Raw genomic sequence first — 17,517 nt, 5'->3', positions numbered from 1 at the left:
GAAAAAAAACAAGGCGCCCTTCCAGCACTGCAGATATCTCGCCCAGCAATCTGAGGAAAGCCCTGCCGGTGGGATATGAAGAGAGAGAAAGAGAGACAGATTGTTCTGCTGTCTGTAGTGTGCTAACAGGATCTTATAGTCGCATGATTCACATCCACAACTACATGTACTCCGGCCATGAAAAGGGATTTAACTATGCATTACTGCAGCGAAAGAAATGCGTTTTAATTCCTCTAGAGATGCTCGGATTAAATGTTTTATACACATGGTGTGTGCAGTGTTTGTGCATGACAGTGTATGACAGCAGACAGTTTGTGATGTGTGTGTGTGTGTGTGTGTGTGTGTGTGTGTGTGTGTGTGTGTGTGTCAGGGCTTTGACTGGCACAAGCCGCGCTATATGTCACGGTGCTGGAAGCACATCAGCGGGACGTCAGAGAACGAGCTGCCTTTTGACTCGATACGTGATACACGACCAGCTATCCATTATGAATGCTGCAGTGCCACTTATTTTATGAGCTGAACCCCTGCTTTCCAAATACTCTCCCTAAATAACATGCGTAGAAATTGGGTTTTTGCTTGGATGAGGAGGAAAAGAGTCCTCCCATGAGATGTCAGACACGTAACAAAGTATGTCATCCCTATTTCAGGGCTAGCTGCGCCGCTGTCGACTATTGTTGACTCGTCTGCTGCTTGCAGGGAATGCTTTCTGAGGCCTAAGCGAGCGGGTGCAGCGAGTGTCATGGCTTGTCTTGAGCATTGTCGGTTTGTTGTCCTTTGCACGAGTCCAATTGAATTCAACGCGGCTATTCCTCGAGGAGTTCCCCCTGCGATATGGCGAGGCGCGGAGACATATGGGTACCTACTGACCACTTAACTGCCTGCACTCGGTCAATAACTCTTTAAAAAGATCAATTAGGGCGATCAGTGGCGAGAGCGCCGCCGGGGCTGAGGTGCCATATTGAGCTGTTTCTGTGAGATGATGTCACACGCAGCTCTTTCCCAGAGAAAATGCCTCACCCCTCCAGACATTTGACTTCATTAAAGGGGTGTTCTCCTCAAACCGGAGCAATAAACTCAGCAATAAGCTGCTTCTCTCTTATCTGCCTCGTCTGTGCCTCGAGAGGCGGGGAGTCCTCGCAGTGTCCAGCCAGCCGTCTCATTGAAAGTGTTCTCACTGAAACATCGAGCCATAAAAATCGATTTAGACAGCGACAGTTTCTTTCATTTATCGTCCGCTCACCTTTTTGCCCTTGTGAAATGTCCGTTTACACATTTTACAACCTGATTGATTACATGCTGCTGTTTTCAGTCCATTGTGTTCTTTTATCCTCACTGCCATCGAGTGCTTTTTCGCCCTCCGTGATAAATGCGGTTGTCATGATGCCCGCGGCAGCCAGTGAGCTCAGGCGGTGACGGACAGGCCCGGTCCACGGCAAGCTGACCTTTCACCTCCTAACCTTTCTTCCATGCTGATTATTAATCCTACTTACAGTGCACTTCCTGTGTCCCTCCATCGCAAATTAACCTTTCTCTTATTGTCTCTCCCTTTCCCCCCTTCCTGTCCTTCTCTGTCCCTCTCCTTTCAACACCCCCTTCCTGCCCCCCCCCCCCCCTCCTGTTATTCCTCCTGCAGCAAACTCATTCACGTGAAAATTATTGACGATGAGGAGTATGAGAAAAACAAGAACTTCTTCCTGGAGCTGGCCGAGCCTCGCATGGTAGACATGAGTCTGCAGAAAGGTGCGGTAACTGAACCCGTTTCTTCTTCTCTGATCACTTTCTCTGTCTCTCGCTCTCACACGTCAGTGTCTTTCCTCTCGCTGTTAGTAGCCTCCGTCCCTCCCCAGGCCTCTTTGTCTCATCTCTCTCCACTTCTTTTACCTGAACTTTCACTCTGCTGTATCCACCACCGCCTCCCTCTACTTCCACACACACCGCCGTGCGCCCGAGGACTCTCCGTCTCACCGCCACGCTTTCGCATTACACCGAAAACGTAAACCACAAACGCTCCATCACCATCACGATGACAGTCTCCCCAGACGACGTCTTCATCTGCATAAAAAGAGAACAGGGAGTCTAGGAGCTGCTATCATTTACCATCTCCACGGAGCAAGCACAGCCATTATTATGTGAAGACACGTTTTACCTAAATGCAGAGTCTAGGAGCTATTTTTAAGTATGCGCCTGCTTGGGTGGAAAATACAAGCAGATTGCTGTTGGTGAAATGAGATTATTGATTTACTTTTCCGTGTAGCTCACAGGACTGTTTGAAAGTCTAACTTTCTGAACAAGCTCCTTTTCCTGATGGTATCTTGCGCGGCTCACATTGAGGTCATGTATTGTTACGGTTGTATTCCACTGCACACCGAGCTTGTCTTTAGGCGTCTTTTTTTGCTGCAAGGTGGATATAGAAATAAAAAAGTAGGACGCGGAGGTATTCAAATCAGAGTAAGTTTTCATCATAAGTTTTGTTTGTTTTCTTGTTGTTGCTAATGTCTGCTGAAAGACGCCAACAGGCTTTTTGCGCACCGTTATCTAATGCGGTGTTATCTAATGCGGTGTTATCTAACCGTGCTCAAGGCCGGGGGACGGGAGAGGCTCACGGGCTGGTGCGGAGGGTGCAGAATGTTATTGGGTCTGGCAACGCTGTCTGAGTCGCGCCCTGTGTTCTCAGAGTAAGAGTCATGATGAAGAGGAGTTACTATGCAGGTGTTTATGAGTGACAGCTGCATCACTCCAAACACCCCTCTGCTGCTCTATGATGCTTCTCGGTTTTCTTTTTTTTTAAATTTTCTTCCTGCTTCGGTGCAGATTTTTCCCACACACACACACACTGGTAAACACACACGAAGGCTATTTTTAGCTGTTTGTAATATCAGTGAACTCGGATGTCAAACTGAGTTGTTCTCTGAACAGGAGCTAAACTAAATGTCTACAACGTAACATTGAATGTCAACGAATGCATATGTACTCAGACAAATGCACAATTGCATTCAAAATGTCTTATGATGTTGGTTGCCATCTTCATGAACTATTTATTTCAAACAACAACACGTAACCTTAAAGCAAAGGCTGTTCCTCTTGTTTTCAGTGTTTGTGCTAAACTCAAAGACTGTGGTGGACGTACTCACCGTGACGTCAGCCATTGGTTTTTTGGCCTTTTGTCATCTTGGCCGTCGCCATCTTGTTCATTTGCAACCAGAAGTGATACACAGGGTGGAGCTACGTACAACGCTTTAGGTGACCTAAAATCTTTCATGAACTGAAAACACGCTGTGAAAGGATTAAAGTTGTAAGACGAGAACCAGGACAACTCCCAGACCGGACAACATCGTTATAGTGACCTGTCAATCAGAAGGTAGCCCCGCCCTAAAGCACACCCTGCTTTATCTATTTTACTCTTAATGGGAATATAATTTACGAAATGAACATCATTCTGTTTTGAAGGAGACTTGAAACTGGCGATTGAGAACATAAACTCATGTTTACAATGTTTACTGAGGGAATAAATCAAATGAGACGTATGGTGATTTTCTCATAGACTTCTATACAATCAGACTTCTTTTTGCAATTAGAGGAGTCGCCCCCTGCTGGTCAACAGAAAGAATGCTAGTTTAAGGCTCTTCCAAATTGGCTTCGCCTTTCAGACCCCCGGTGGCTGCTGCCTTGACAAACTAAGCTACATAAGCTGTCTGCTAGCTGGAGCCTCATATTTAACATTCAGATTTGAGAATGTAAGTGTGTTCTGGATTCTTCCAGGAGGAGATTTTCCTGCCCTTGTGAGAACATATATCCAGTGGTTACTGGTTGATTAGGCCTGCAGTCTCACCCGAGTAACCCCGAAAATCCTCCAGAAATATTTTTCAGTCCACATTTAACGAGTGAAACAGTCACTCACAAAAAAAAGAAAAAGAAAAAAAGAACCATACAATGAAAACACACATGCCATTCTTCATTCCAGGCAGCCGTCGCAGGTTTCTGCAGCGGGATTGTTGAGTTCAGTGCACCGAACACGAGTCAGGATTGTTACAGACAGAATAGGTGTAGAGGAAGCGTAGGAAGAGAGCGGTATCTGCTCCGACGGAGGGAGAGATGGAGATAGGTAACGACGGCTGGAGCTAAGGATGACACATGCCAATGGCCAGGTTTAGTCTGAAGAGATCAAAAACAAAGCTTCTTTGTTGAGGTCATACCCTGACCGGGAAAAGAAAGTGAAGCCTTGTGTGTGTGTGTGTGTGTGTGTGTGTTATTTCTGGCTCCAGGAGCTCAGAGCATCCTGGGATTCCTGCATATGTAGACGTAACAAACATACGGAACACTGGATTTCAAACTACATCCAGTTGAGGTTGTTTTTCTCTGTCATCATGGAGCGGGACACAGTGAAGCACCTTTGCACCCGTTTCCTTGTCGGCGTATTTGTGCATATTTATTGCACAATCTGATCAGAATGTTTCTCATTCTGATACCAGAAAGATGACAACAGAACTGTGCCGCTAATGAAAGTGCAGACAGTGTTGACGATGAGTAATATGTGGACTTTCTTCTTTTAATGCAGGAGGTAATGAATGTTTGATCAAGGGTAATAAATGTGTGATCCATACTTGATGAGGAGGTAATGAAAAAGCTTTTCTGCATTATTTCACAAGCAGGATCATCTTTTATGAATGTGCTCGTGCTGATGAAATTGCTTGAATTCAAAATGATAGAAAAGGCAAGCCGGTGTTTAGCAGAGGGGTTAAATATATTCTCCTGTTGCCACAGTAGGTGCTGCTGGATCGCAGCGATGTGAATGATATGATCATTTCTCACTTTTCATATATAATGTGGCGATTATATTGTTGTTCATAACCGCTGATGGGGGGCTGATTGGGTTTGTTTTTCTCCTTATTAAAGCCGGAGTGGAGGAGCAGAATTGATGAATATTCGATGAGTCTTTGTTTTATTTGGCTTTTCTTTTCTTATTCAACAGCCTTGCTCCGTTTTCCGTCGCAGCCTTTCGCAGCAAAAGACTTGTTTTTTTTTACAGATTATTTCTCTATTATAGATGACCGAAATAGAAGCACCAAAATAATTCTCAGATCTCACTTTAACTCTCTGATGTTTTTTTTATGTATTACAAGCAGTTGCATCACTTTTTGTAACTTTTTACAGATTTGTTGGGATGCTGATAGCAGAAGCTGGCAGATGTGAGCGGGTCCTAAGGCGACAGGTCTGACTTTGGACAGTGTGTGAGTAATGAAAGCAATCAAGCCAACAGTCACCCCGACCTGTCAGTCTGGAGTTGTTTACTGCCGGCTCCAGCTATGCCCTTCTCTAACATACTGAAGTGGTCAATACCATTAGCACCTCTGGTGAGGTGGCCACTCAACTACTGCTGCTGCTGCTGCTGCTGCAACACATCACTGCAGAGCCAGAGTGAGAGGCACTTCCAAGTCTGCACATGGCAGTACAGGACTTTATTCTGTCCCTGCCATGATGAGTTTGAAGAGTTGTATTCAAGCGGTGAGACATTTCTTTGATTATTTTGGTTCATTTGGGCAGGTGCCCACATTTCCACTCTCACTTGACATCAGTCAGCTAAACGAAGACCCGCTTTCCACCAAAATGAACACGTATACACATTTTTCTTTTCAAACAACGAAAAGACAGACACAAATAATCGATAGACTCCTTTCTCAGTATGCCATTCGCTGGTGGGTCACGTTCGTCGTCACAAATGACCCCAGAGAACAGAATGTTGCAGTGGTTACTTCTTTTTTTTTTATCTCATTCAGTTTGTCTTTCAAACTCTCAAACTAGAGTTGGTGGTTGTTGGAACAGTATAGAGGCCAGCAAAAAACGATTTTGATGAGTTATATTTTGTTTCTGTTGAGTTTGAGTCGTGTGTTTTACTCTCAGCGGAGTCTGTGAGGAGCACATATAACGGCGGTTTCTTTTCATATCTAACTCGGTGACTAAAAGGGTTTATTTAAACTAAACCAGAGTCATTCTTAGAAAAGCGGAAAGACTTCCGACGTGCGTCACATAGCATCACGACGGAAAAGGGGTGAAAATTAGCGTGTCCTCCCGGGTGTCATGTTTCCGTCACTGCAGATGGAGGTGATAAATACCTGTGACCACTGCAGAGTCATTTGACCCCTCGCTAAGCCCCGCCCCGAGCTGTCAGAGCTACCGAGGAGCCCACACTATCACCAACTGCACTCCCTGAAGAAATATTATAATATACACGACAATATGTCTTTGACCCTGATTGGACAACTATCATAAAAAGATTCACAAAACCCAAAAGGATTCACTTGATAACAGTGTAATAGTATAATAGTATGTCAGGACAAACCACAAATCCTCACATCTGAGAAGCTGAACGAAGTGAACGTTTGGCATTTCTGCTCGGTGCTGAATGACCCGGTACTTATTTTTGTAGTTTGTTCTGAGTAAGGGATATTAAGCAGAATAGGATGCAGTAAATAAATGATGAGTCTTCTTCCTGAGGCTGAATATTCTCATGGCAAGGTCTGAAGTACACACACTTGTGCTGAAAACGTGTCAAGAATGGACAGAATGCGGAAAAAAAAGAGGAGAGGGAGGAACGAGTGTCTAAAGCAAAAAGTGTGCTACAAAGCAGTCGTTGGCAGCATCACCATTCTTGTACGGCGGTGCGTTAACATCGCGTTGCGAGGCCTCGTGCACCGCAGTGTGTTTCTATCCGCGCGTGCATATGAAACTGAACGAGAAGCAACGTGACAGTGAGAATTCTGGAAGTGTTTTATTAACACGTGCGCGTGTCCACATGTGTCAGTGTGTTAGCGCATGCGTGCGTGGCTGTAGGATTAATGCCCCCCCCCCCGCGGTAATCCGTCCCCCACCCTGCCACTTTCCATTCAAATCATGCCTAGCGTGGGGAAATGTGCCACCCGTCAGCCTCCTTGCTCAGAGTGAGCTTTCGTGGCATCTAAGGGCACTTCACATGCTGTTGTTTGAGCTTGACTGGGTCCTCACAGTCCTCATCTCTCTCTCTCTCTCACACACACACACACACACACACACACACACACACACACACACACACACACACACACATATATCCATTACCTCCAAATGAGCTGTGAGTCATATTGTGGAGGGATGGTGAGCCAAAGCAACTCTGAACTCCAGTAGATGAAGTTTGTATGGATCACTTCAGACTTCATTGAAAACAAACTCTAAAGGCCTTTACACGGCGGGGGTGTTTTTTACTTTTCTTTGTGTGATTAATTCGCACGTCAATATATCTTTTCAAATTGTAGTTTCTGGCATGTATACTTCCACATGGAATGCAAATTCAGGACTGTTCTGAAGAAGGTTGATTTTTCTGAGATTTTGCGCCAGGAGGCATCAACCAATCACATCGCGCAGAAGGGATTGAGTTGCGTCGAAGAGCGCTGCAGGATTGAGTCCTAAATCCTGAAATGAGTCAGCATTTTTGCAGTTCTGTTTCCCTCATCTCGAAGAAAATGGGTTTTTATGAATGGGTTTTTTTTGTTAGAAGCCTGAAATAAGGTCTGTGGTTAACAAGCTTAAAAGATTTTAATGAGTAAATGCCCCACGCAAATTTTGTAAGCTTCTACATGTCTTAAGAAAGGCGGTTGCTAACAAGTGGCTAAATGAGATTTCTAAACTTGACCACGCCGACGAGTCCAGCTCACTGTGTTTATACTCGCGCTCATGTGACCGTGGTGTAGGTCATTACATTACAGTTATTTAGCAGTCGCTTTTATCCAAAGCGACTTACAGTTCAGATTCTATCATACCGTAGGCTCAGCTACGGGAGCAATTTATATAGTTCATATATAGCCTAATGTTAGCTTTTTACTTCTGGCGATTGCCTTCATGATTCAAAAAACATAAAAGTGGTGTTCATTTGTGAAGATTATCTTGCTGAACAAAATGTAACGGAATCATAAATGTTTATCTGCCACAAAGCTTATTTTCTGCAATGACCCAAAACCCAGATCAACTCCTTCTGTTCTTACCTTTCACAATAAAAGCCCAGACATATGATATTTACAAGCGACTATTTCTTCGAATTGTATATTCGTAGCGTTCCCGGTGTGTAAAGGCCTTTGATCTGAAATGCTCCTGTAGAAATAGAACAGGTATTGGACCAGGTTTGTAACATTGTAAATGATTTTAGACCAAAATGACTTTCAATCATTTAGAGACACAACTGCAGACCTAAAATTTCAAAACACAACAATCTAAAAACTTCTTCTTAGACACCTTTCCGTACTCTCAGATCCTCTTGTGCTCTTCAACTCACCTCCTGAACGCCTGACTACCATCATGGGGAACCTTTAGCTGCTCTGCTCCCTGTCTTCACCTTCACATCCCTTCTTAAAATATGTCTCCAGTGGCTACGACTACACCGAGCATTGATAAAGATATCATAGTCATTAATATATTATTGTAAATTACCGTTTTGTTTGATTTTATGATGTCTTGATACATTGCTGCTTCATTTGAACTGTGCCTGTAAGGCGTCCTTGAGTGCCTTGAAAGGCACCTATAAATAAAACACATTATTATGAATAGAAGTAGCTGCTGCTATTGTTGGAATAAAGCAGAAGTCGTAGTTGTAGAGCAGCGGTAGCGGTGTTGGCAGCTATTCAGCCCCGTGATAATTATCCAAATGGAAAAGTTATTTCTCACAGCTCATAAACATATGCAACCTGTGACTATGGGGGTTTTAAATAACGGTTGACAACCTGTTGCTACTGTTGAGATTAAATTATTTCTGCACTGCGTCTAGGTGTGATTTTATGAAGCGTCTCTTCTTGTTTATGTTATGTTGCATGAGTACGTGTGTCTTTGTGTAGAGCAGGAGCTTCGCATGTAACACCATTATTAAATATTGATTACATTTTAAAGCAGCAGCGTCCCTCTGAGGTTCAGTTTACAATCACATGAAACCTGAAGTAACCACTTGAGGATTCACGCGAGCCTCCGCACCAACCTCTTTTAACTCTTTAGCTTGTGAATAAAGTCGGTCTTCTGCGTCGTGACGGAACCAGGCGAACACAGTACCACGGCTGAACTTAGAGTTTCCCAGCATGAACTTAGAGTTCAGTCCATTGCCTTTCACCGAGGTCACGGGCTGCATATATCGCTCTGACTCAGTGAGTTTCGTGAACCTGCCTTTTGTGTTAAAAGTCAAGCTTATCATCCCTTTGTTAGCAGTCAACCCGGATTTGACCTCAAATGAATCTCTTCCTTTCGGCGTTGTCTCCGTGTTTAAGGGGAAAGTGTGATTTGCTTCCTCAGAACAGTGAAACGGAGAGCTAGAGGCGGCGCAGGATTAGCTCCATGAGAAATGAAAGGCAGCGTCCACCACTGTTCATAGTACGACTCTGAAAATAAAGCTTTCGTGCTTCATCGTAAAACCTAAAATGTGCGATAAAGTGTTTAAAATGAATTTGTTGGTTTTGTCGACAAATTTGCTGTCTGGAACTTTGTCTTTATTTTTAAATCACACGATATCAAAATTACAAAAACAATGTCACATGGGTGTGTAGAGCAGGTCGTCCTGTTGCCACAAGTTTGGCAGCTCAATCCCCGGCTCCTCGAACCATAACTCTCCTGGAGATCCACTTGATGGGAATGTCTGTTTTAGCTAATCTTGTGATTTAAACATAAGAAAAATCAGGAACATCATCATATTGATACGAACATCCTGTAAATCCAATATGGCTGATTGTTTTTGGCCAACAGGATGATTAGAGCTGCAAAGATCAGTCAGAAAATAGGTTACCTGATTAACAAAAAACGAATCAGAAACTATTTTGATAATTATTTATAATTTTTTTAAATGCAAAATCAAATATTCTCAGTGTGTGTCCACATTGTAATGGGCATTTTTTAGACATTTTATGAGAATAGCCACTTTAACCGCTCTGAAAATGATACCTCAGTGTACACCTTATCATATTGCCTACAGTACACCAATAGGTTTGCTCGTTAATTTAAATCTGTCGTCCGGCAACAAAACTCTGTGACCATCAATAAATTTAAGATTTTTGGTCAGATTTATCCCTGATGTAATCTTTTACCTCGTTAAGATTCTTTCCATCCAGATTATAATCTACAGGCTTTGTGGGGTCGAACACACTCCCCTCGCCTCTGGGGATCTCACGTCTGTTCAAAAGGCTCAAGTGCTCAATCCCGAGGCTGGAGGAACTCTAAATGACTGGTATTGAATCAATTAGCTGCCTAATTGGGCTGAGATAAAGAGCCCATTTTCTTATCGCCAGCCCACCAGTCATTACAGATGGCACTGGGGATCTCCCAGTGGGTCATAGTGAAGCCGCCGATGGTTTTGGCAATCTCACTGTAATCCAAGTAGGAGGTCGTGTGTACTGTATGTGAAGTATACAGAAGTATACACTGGAAAACATCAACAACAACAGTGGAATCAATCGTTTGTCACTAACTTCAATTTTTTACAAATTTCAAGAAAGTTACATTTAAAAATTCTAGTTTTTGTTGTCAGATCACTTCAGAAGTTATGAACATAAATTGACTGAATGAGTTGAATGAATGCTGTAATTTTAATCAACTGATCGAATTGAGTTTCTAAAGGCACATGACCAGCCATCGGCAGACTTCCCAGCATGCATTGTTTGAGTGTAAAAACTCTGAAGCCACAATTCTTTATTGATTGAAACTTGCTGATTAATACATAACACACATAGGTTAAGAAGTGTCATGGTTGTTTCTTTTAACAATAATAAAAACAACCATGATGACGGTTAGTATTTAGCTCGTTTTGTATTTGCTGATAACTGATAACTGCATTCAATACATCAAATGCGCCGATAAAAATAAAGTTAAAAAGAATGAAGTCCGGTATCTGTGGCTGTCGCAGGACTTTAACAAGCACCGGCTCATTGATGTTGGTTATGATTAAGATTTTCTGGCTTGATTAAGCTGCTTATGAATGCTACTTTCATTGTTAAAGAGTTGCCAAAACTGGGCTGATTTTATTTGGTTCGATCCTTTTTGTAAATCTTGCCAACTCGTGCTGGTTACTCCAATGTTACCGACCCCAGCTTTAAGGCAGCAGGAAAAAACATACTGCTTTCAGCTTCAAACATTTACAGTGCAGAAATGTCGAGGCAGCAAAGGACAACACAACAGACCGTGAATTAGATTGTTCAGCATCATTTTGACCTCAGTCAGTTTGTCTGGAGGACAGGACGGGCGGTCTGGAGGACAATGTCTACTTTAGCTTTTGCAGAAACGCTATCCCTCCTTTTTTGTGTTTTTATGTTCTGACTCTGATTAAAAACCGAAACCTCGACTGTAGCAGCCGTTGTGCTGTATAAGGGTGGGTGGGGTTGGATTACACTGCCGTTTGCTTGATTGTACAGTGGAACCTCCCACAGCAATACCGGCATGTAAGGACACATCTGTTACCCTGAGTCCCCTGGGAAAGGTATGCAGAGTGAGTATTTGTACCATTTGAACAGACAGGCAGAGAAGGAGCTGCTGCAATCTTCTCAAGGACAGATAGGAAGCGATAATCTGAAAATATGTGGATTAAAAGCCATTTGCAGATCGAACGACACATTCTACGTGGGTCTGAATTCAATTGAATTCAGTCGGGCTTGTTTAATGAGGGCTTATACCTTCGTATGCATCGTTGGCACAATGGAACCTCCCACAAAGCAGTTCATTATTACCTAAACTAATGACACACAGGAGCCAGTAATCTGCTAATACCTGCCGTTTTAACTATCTCCTGGTGCTTGTACCATCGGGTTTTCCAGAGGCTCGCCGAGCTTTGCCCTCGTTTGGGCAACAGAAGCGGTGAAAGCTCGGTGAGTGAGCGATGGGGAACAGCTGTTGCTCCCTGCAGGAGCCGCAACCCCGCCGCCTGTTGGCAGACGATTCAGGGACGTGACCCTGAAGACCTCGCTCTCGTTTTGTAAGCATGGCTCAGTTTAGGAAGAGCAGAAGAAGAGGATGGTGGATGGATGGTGACAGTGGGTTGACTTTGAAAACTTCAGAAGATATCGAGATAGTTAAGCAACATTTTACGCTGCAGCCAAAAGTGTCCATGTTCATTTTCCCCCTCACATGACACAGATATCATGCTTTCCTACATGCCGTCATGTTTTCAGTTTGCTGTGGACCAAGTAGATATGAAACCGATCCTAGAGGTGAGCAATAGTTTGACATTTTGGGACAAACAAAAAACGCAAGTCTCTGAGCTTCACAAGCATCTACATCGGAGCTACCACAGCGGCATTAGCCAAAAATACGACTTTTGAAGACATTTAATGACATTTCAAATTCTGAAATTTTAATTGAAGTATCCGCAGTAAGCCTGTTAGAAGAGACGGGAGGAGCAGGCTCGTAGCCTATCACATGCTCGCAAAGACACAAATTGATGAAAAGCCAACTGTGCTAACTGTACTTACTGTGTACCGCCGTGTTGCTGTGACGTCGGCTTTGTTTATGGCGGTGACTCCAATGCGCTTTCCGTGTTGGAGGATGTTGTTTATCATAGTTTCAGAGTACAATGGGTTGCAGCACATTTCTGTCACGTCCTGGAGTCTGCTGGTTGCTTGTTTTCCAGTCTTTATGCTATGCTAAGCTAAGTTAGCTGGTTGCTTTCAGCCATTTATTGCCACATTCGTTAGCAGGGAGAACAACGGATAAAACAATGTACCAGAGCAAAAGCAAGATAACACACAGAATTTTAGGTGGACATCTAAATTTAGTCAAAACAGAAGAACATACCATGAAATTAAGTTTAAAACAAGCTGCAGGTGGGGAAAAATGCCTCATTGTGGCTTCGTCTGCGTGTTTGTCTTTTGATCGTTGACTTGGTTCAAATTGGTGTCAGATTTGACTTGAGATATGAATGAACATAAACAGTGCGTTCATTTCATGATTGTGAACCACAATTTGGAGTTAGCATATAAACACACTGATGCTATTCCCTATGCAAGAACTGGATTTAAGCAAAGATTATTATGTAACCGTAAAATGTGCCCCGAGGACTCTGAGTCACAGGTGACCTGCGGGATTCAGTCAGTGAGCCTGAGATGTGGTTACAGGTTTGTTTGCGTATGTGAGTCTGTGTTTGAGAATTGCAAAATCTAACAGGGGACATGTGTAAATGTCTGCAGACAAACACATCTGACTTTCACTGTATGCTTTTCTTTGACCTCTTATCTTTCTCAGTCCAGTCAAAGCCTACGTGTTGCACTGGGTTTGGAATTGGTGGTAAGGGATATCGGCAGACGGGTGTTCACCTTCCCGCCTGCTCCGCCAGCCGTGGCACAAATGTCACGACTCAGAGGGCCTTCGGTTGCCTCAGTACCACGGAGAAATCACACTGGCACGGATGAATGGATTTAATTCAAATGGGAGCCCGGCGCTATTCATGCATTCGCAGACCCCGACTTCATTAAAGCTCCACTTCTTTCTGAGGTCACGAGGAGGAATGTCAGAGGCAGGGTGGGACATGATAATGAAGGTTATGAAGTGTTAATGCACTTTCTACATTACTGGACTTCCTTTGATTGAAAGAAATAGTCATTTAAAAGTTGGGAAGTTGAGTTATTAAAGTTGTGAGAGTAGAAGAAGACACCGGCATGTCTTTACAGCGCAGGCAAACAAACTCCATCCACTTTAATAAAGATGTCCGTCAACAATTGTCCCGTTTCCCGTCTGCTGTGGCCTGCTATCAGGTGGTTTTCTCCACGATGGCAGGAGAGAGTTGGTTAGCTTGCTGAGGATTTGGAGGTGTGAAGCTCACAGCTCAACTCTTGTTTCATTACTCCCTCCAATATTCAAAATGGATTCGCTTTACGAGATATATGCTGAAAATGACCTTTTTTTGTGGATACATTCCTGATGAACGATTGCAGTTAGCACTAACCCCGCGGTCATAAGTGCATTGCGTTTCCTGTAGCGTCTTCACAATAAAAGTCACTTTTGTTGTGTTTTGCCACAGCAGCAGTAAGATGTTCCGTTGTTGGCATTTGCAAGGAATTATTACAGCTCTGTTGTGGTGTAAAGAAAAGTGCACTTTAAGACCGATGTCTGACATCAATAAGATAAAGTTTTGCTGGATTACATGCTTACTTTCCTGTGGAGGCTATTTGAATCCAACACAAGAATGGCAATAAATAATGCATTTACATTAAATGGCTATTGCAGAAAGAATATCCTGAAAAATTGTTTCAAAAACTGGTTTTGATTTCATAAATATATCATGAATTTTGTGTTTAACCTTCAAAAAAGTTTTTTTTACTATAACTTATAACCTCAACTATATTATGTGTGTTGGGCAGCACTAGTTTTGCAGTATCATTCCATACAGAGAAGATATCGAGGATGCTTTTCCCCCTTTGCTGGCGCTGAGCTTCCTGTCAGAGCAGCATTGATTGTATCAACATGCAATTAAATGGTAATTCAGTGATGCGGTGTTATTGTGGGAAGCAGTGCATGAGCGGCCCCTTTCATTATCCCTGATTGTGATTATAACGTCGACGTGCGTCTTTATCTTTATGTGCATTGTTTGCCCAACTTTCCATGAATCAAGCCTGCGGTGTGTACGTACAGCACCGCCTGCTAAGTGTGGAGGTCAGAGCTGACTTTCTCTGCTGTGATTGCTGTGGCGTTGTACAGTAGTTAGTGTGGGATGTGCGACGACGTGTTGGTGATTTACTGTGTGTGTAGTCTTTCTTCAAGGACAGAGCCTTAAGGCAGGGCTACTTCAGCCGCCTCTGCTGCTGCATTCTTATCCACATCTTGCTGGTGTTGTCGGCTGATAGGAGGGCTTACAGGGGCAGCTGTGCACAGGGAATGGCATTAGAAAGGTTGCCGTGTTGTTGTTAAATTAGAGTCATCCCTCTGCCACGGTGATGCTGCTTTTAAACAAATACGTTTCATTCCTTCCGCCTCTTTCCGTCCCAGATTGGGGTCACAGTTGAGGGACGGGCACCGTTGCTCAGCAAGTGACACAGGCGTTGACGCCTTCGGCGCATCTCCCCGCCACCGGCGGCCTCGTCGTGGCTGCGGAGTCACAGATTGTTGTCTGGTAACGGTTACCATGGATGCCACGCTCTTGTCAGGGGCTTAAGTGTGATGGATTTAAATTGAACTGTTGAATTTGGAGCCGTGAGAGGCCGAGAGGGAAAGTGGGGGAGGCGGGAGCGACAGAAATAGTCTGAGCATAAAAAAAAAAGAAAAAGACGGAGAGGTGGAGAGAGAGACAGACACAGTCAACCAAAGAGACAATGAGCCACAGATAGAGAAGAGGAGGGAGATGGGGGAGGGGGAGGGAGTCGCTCTTAAAGCCCTCGTCATCTGTGACGAGGAGCTGGAAGAGCGGTAATTGTTCCTGAGAGGTGTGTGGGGGCTGCTCTCAGCACGGAGATATGGATGAGCTGCGCTGCTGCCTGCCGTGCCGGTGGCACGCCACAGTGTCAGGAGCGTCTTAACGCACGGGTGAGGGCCAGCCTTCTATGTGGGCTCTCATTAATGTCGATGTCGGTAATGACCTTCTCAAATTCCCCGAGTCTAACTTTGCTCCACAATGACACACCTCATGCTCTAAAGAGGTGCAAGTCAGGTGCTTTGCATTTTTCTCACAGCGGTGAAAGTCCATCTCTTTGATGCCGAACAGCTCCCTGTGATGATCTGATTTATTTGGACCAGAATAGATTGTTGCTGGGTGGCTCAGCAGTCGCCTCAGATGTGTGAATGGGAGTGTTTGTCCATGTTGCTGTGAACAGCCATGGATGGATAACTGAATGGGAGGCCAGAGCCTCAGTTTGACGTGACTGTTAGCATTTCACAGAGCTCAGTTAAAATGAGTGATGTCCTGATCACATTTGTCAAACAAAACAGGATTCCATGCAAGCCTCATATCCCACAAATCCTTTGTTCGTGAAGACACTTTTAATCCTGGATAGGAGTGGCGGACTCCAATGAAACTAATGTATCGAGAGGTAATGTGGAGCTGTTCTTCTATAAATGGGTCGCCATTTTCTTCATCCATATGCCCAAATAGTGCACAACTAACATTCCCATCAGCCTTAGCTGTACTTTGTGTTTAGTGCTAACATGCTAAATTACAATGGTAAACAAACATTATCCTGCTTCCATCAACACGTTAGCATTGTCCGTGTGAGCATGTTTGCATGCTGATGTTAGCATTTAGCTCTGTTTGGGTGTGTTGCTCCTTTGTAGGAGGGGCGAAGGGCATTCGTCTGTGCCAGGAGCTTGTTGCCTCATAATCCGTCCATATGACAGCACTAAGTGGGTAAAAGGATGAATGAATGAGTTGATTGCCCTTTTTTTTTTAGAGAACAGTCACATGAAGGTCATTGTTCAATATTTCCAGAATAAACCGCAGATGGTTACGTTTTGGTTATTATTGTGTCAACAAAAGACTTGCATGACTGAATCATTTGTTTTAATTTTGTGTTAATTCTGGAGGATGTCCCATTTAGGAACAAGATTCTTTAAATACACATGATTAAATATTCATACGCAGGCTGTCTCATACCCACAGGGCCAGACATGAAAGTATTAACAAAAAAAAGTTACTTCCACTGCTGCTCTCTGTGGAAAATGGATAATATTGTTGAAGTTATTAATGTTGCGTATGATAAGTGGATATTGAGGGCTTCAGAAGGATCCTTGGGGCTCCGCCTCTGTGAGAAGCCAGTGAGACGGCTCGGCTGAGCGGGGCAGTTAATCAGGGCTCAGGGTTACATCAGTGATGTCAGCACGGTGGGCAACGGCCGAGAGACGCTTCCCTCCTTTGTGAACTCAGCACAGCGTCTCCAGAGAGCCAACCTGCATGTTTACTTGCGTGTCTGTGCGTGTCTGTATTCACAAATATAAGAAGATATATGAGAAAAATAAAACTGTAAGACAAGTGTAAAAAAAAGCTTCTACAATAAGGACATTCTTACTCGTGAAGCGTTGAAGAACTTTGGGGGAACAATTTCTTTCTGTCAAACAGTTAGACATTGGATTAAAGTTCGTGGAAGTCCTCACAAGTATAGTGATGCTAATAGTCAGTGGAGGATGTAGTATTCAGATCCTTCACTTAAAGGGAACATTTGACACTTTTTATGTTGATGTCTAATCAGTGTTGATGGTAAATGTAGTCAATTGAAGCAATACATTCTGCAGTGCGTGCTATATTGACAGAGAAAGCTGAGTTCTCCTGCTTGGGAGCTGGGCCGACAGTACCTTCATGTACCAGGATGCATTGCTGCACACAGGCCTCCCAGACTCCCCCACCAGCCACATCCTCCTGCTCATCCTGCCTCGCCCTCTCTCCCAACACACTGTAGAATATATCCTCGTCCATAACGTCCTCTGCCCTCATATGTTGGGATGCCATTTTCGCAGCTGTGATAGTTTGCAACACAAGCAAAAAGAACACAGAAGTTCTGGGGTTTTTTAGCGGCATCTAGAGCATGCACCCCCAGAGGCAGAGACCAGAAA

General features: G+C 43.9%; 1 protein-coding gene across 2 annotated transcripts in view; it reads left to right on the top strand.

The window, feature by feature from the left end:
• Positions 1-17,517, top strand: part of slc8a3 (solute carrier family 8 member 3) — a 90,575-nt gene that overhangs the window by 57,873 nt on the left and 15,185 nt on the right. For both annotated transcript variants that reach the window (XM_079286719.1, XM_079286718.1), the window contains exon 3: positions 1,634-1,740. In XM_079286719.1, coding sequence (XP_079142845.1) covers positions 1,634-1,740 — 107 coding nt within the window. The remainder of the gene's footprint in view (positions 1-1,633; positions 1,741-17,517) is intronic.

This window comes from Melanostigma gelatinosum (genome assembly GCF_949748355.1).
Source record: "Melanostigma gelatinosum genome assembly, chromosome: 16".
Taxonomy (NCBI): domain Eukaryota; kingdom Metazoa; phylum Chordata; class Actinopteri; order Perciformes; family Zoarcidae; genus Melanostigma; species Melanostigma gelatinosum.
This window is presented reverse-complemented; position numbering and strand designations above follow the sequence as displayed.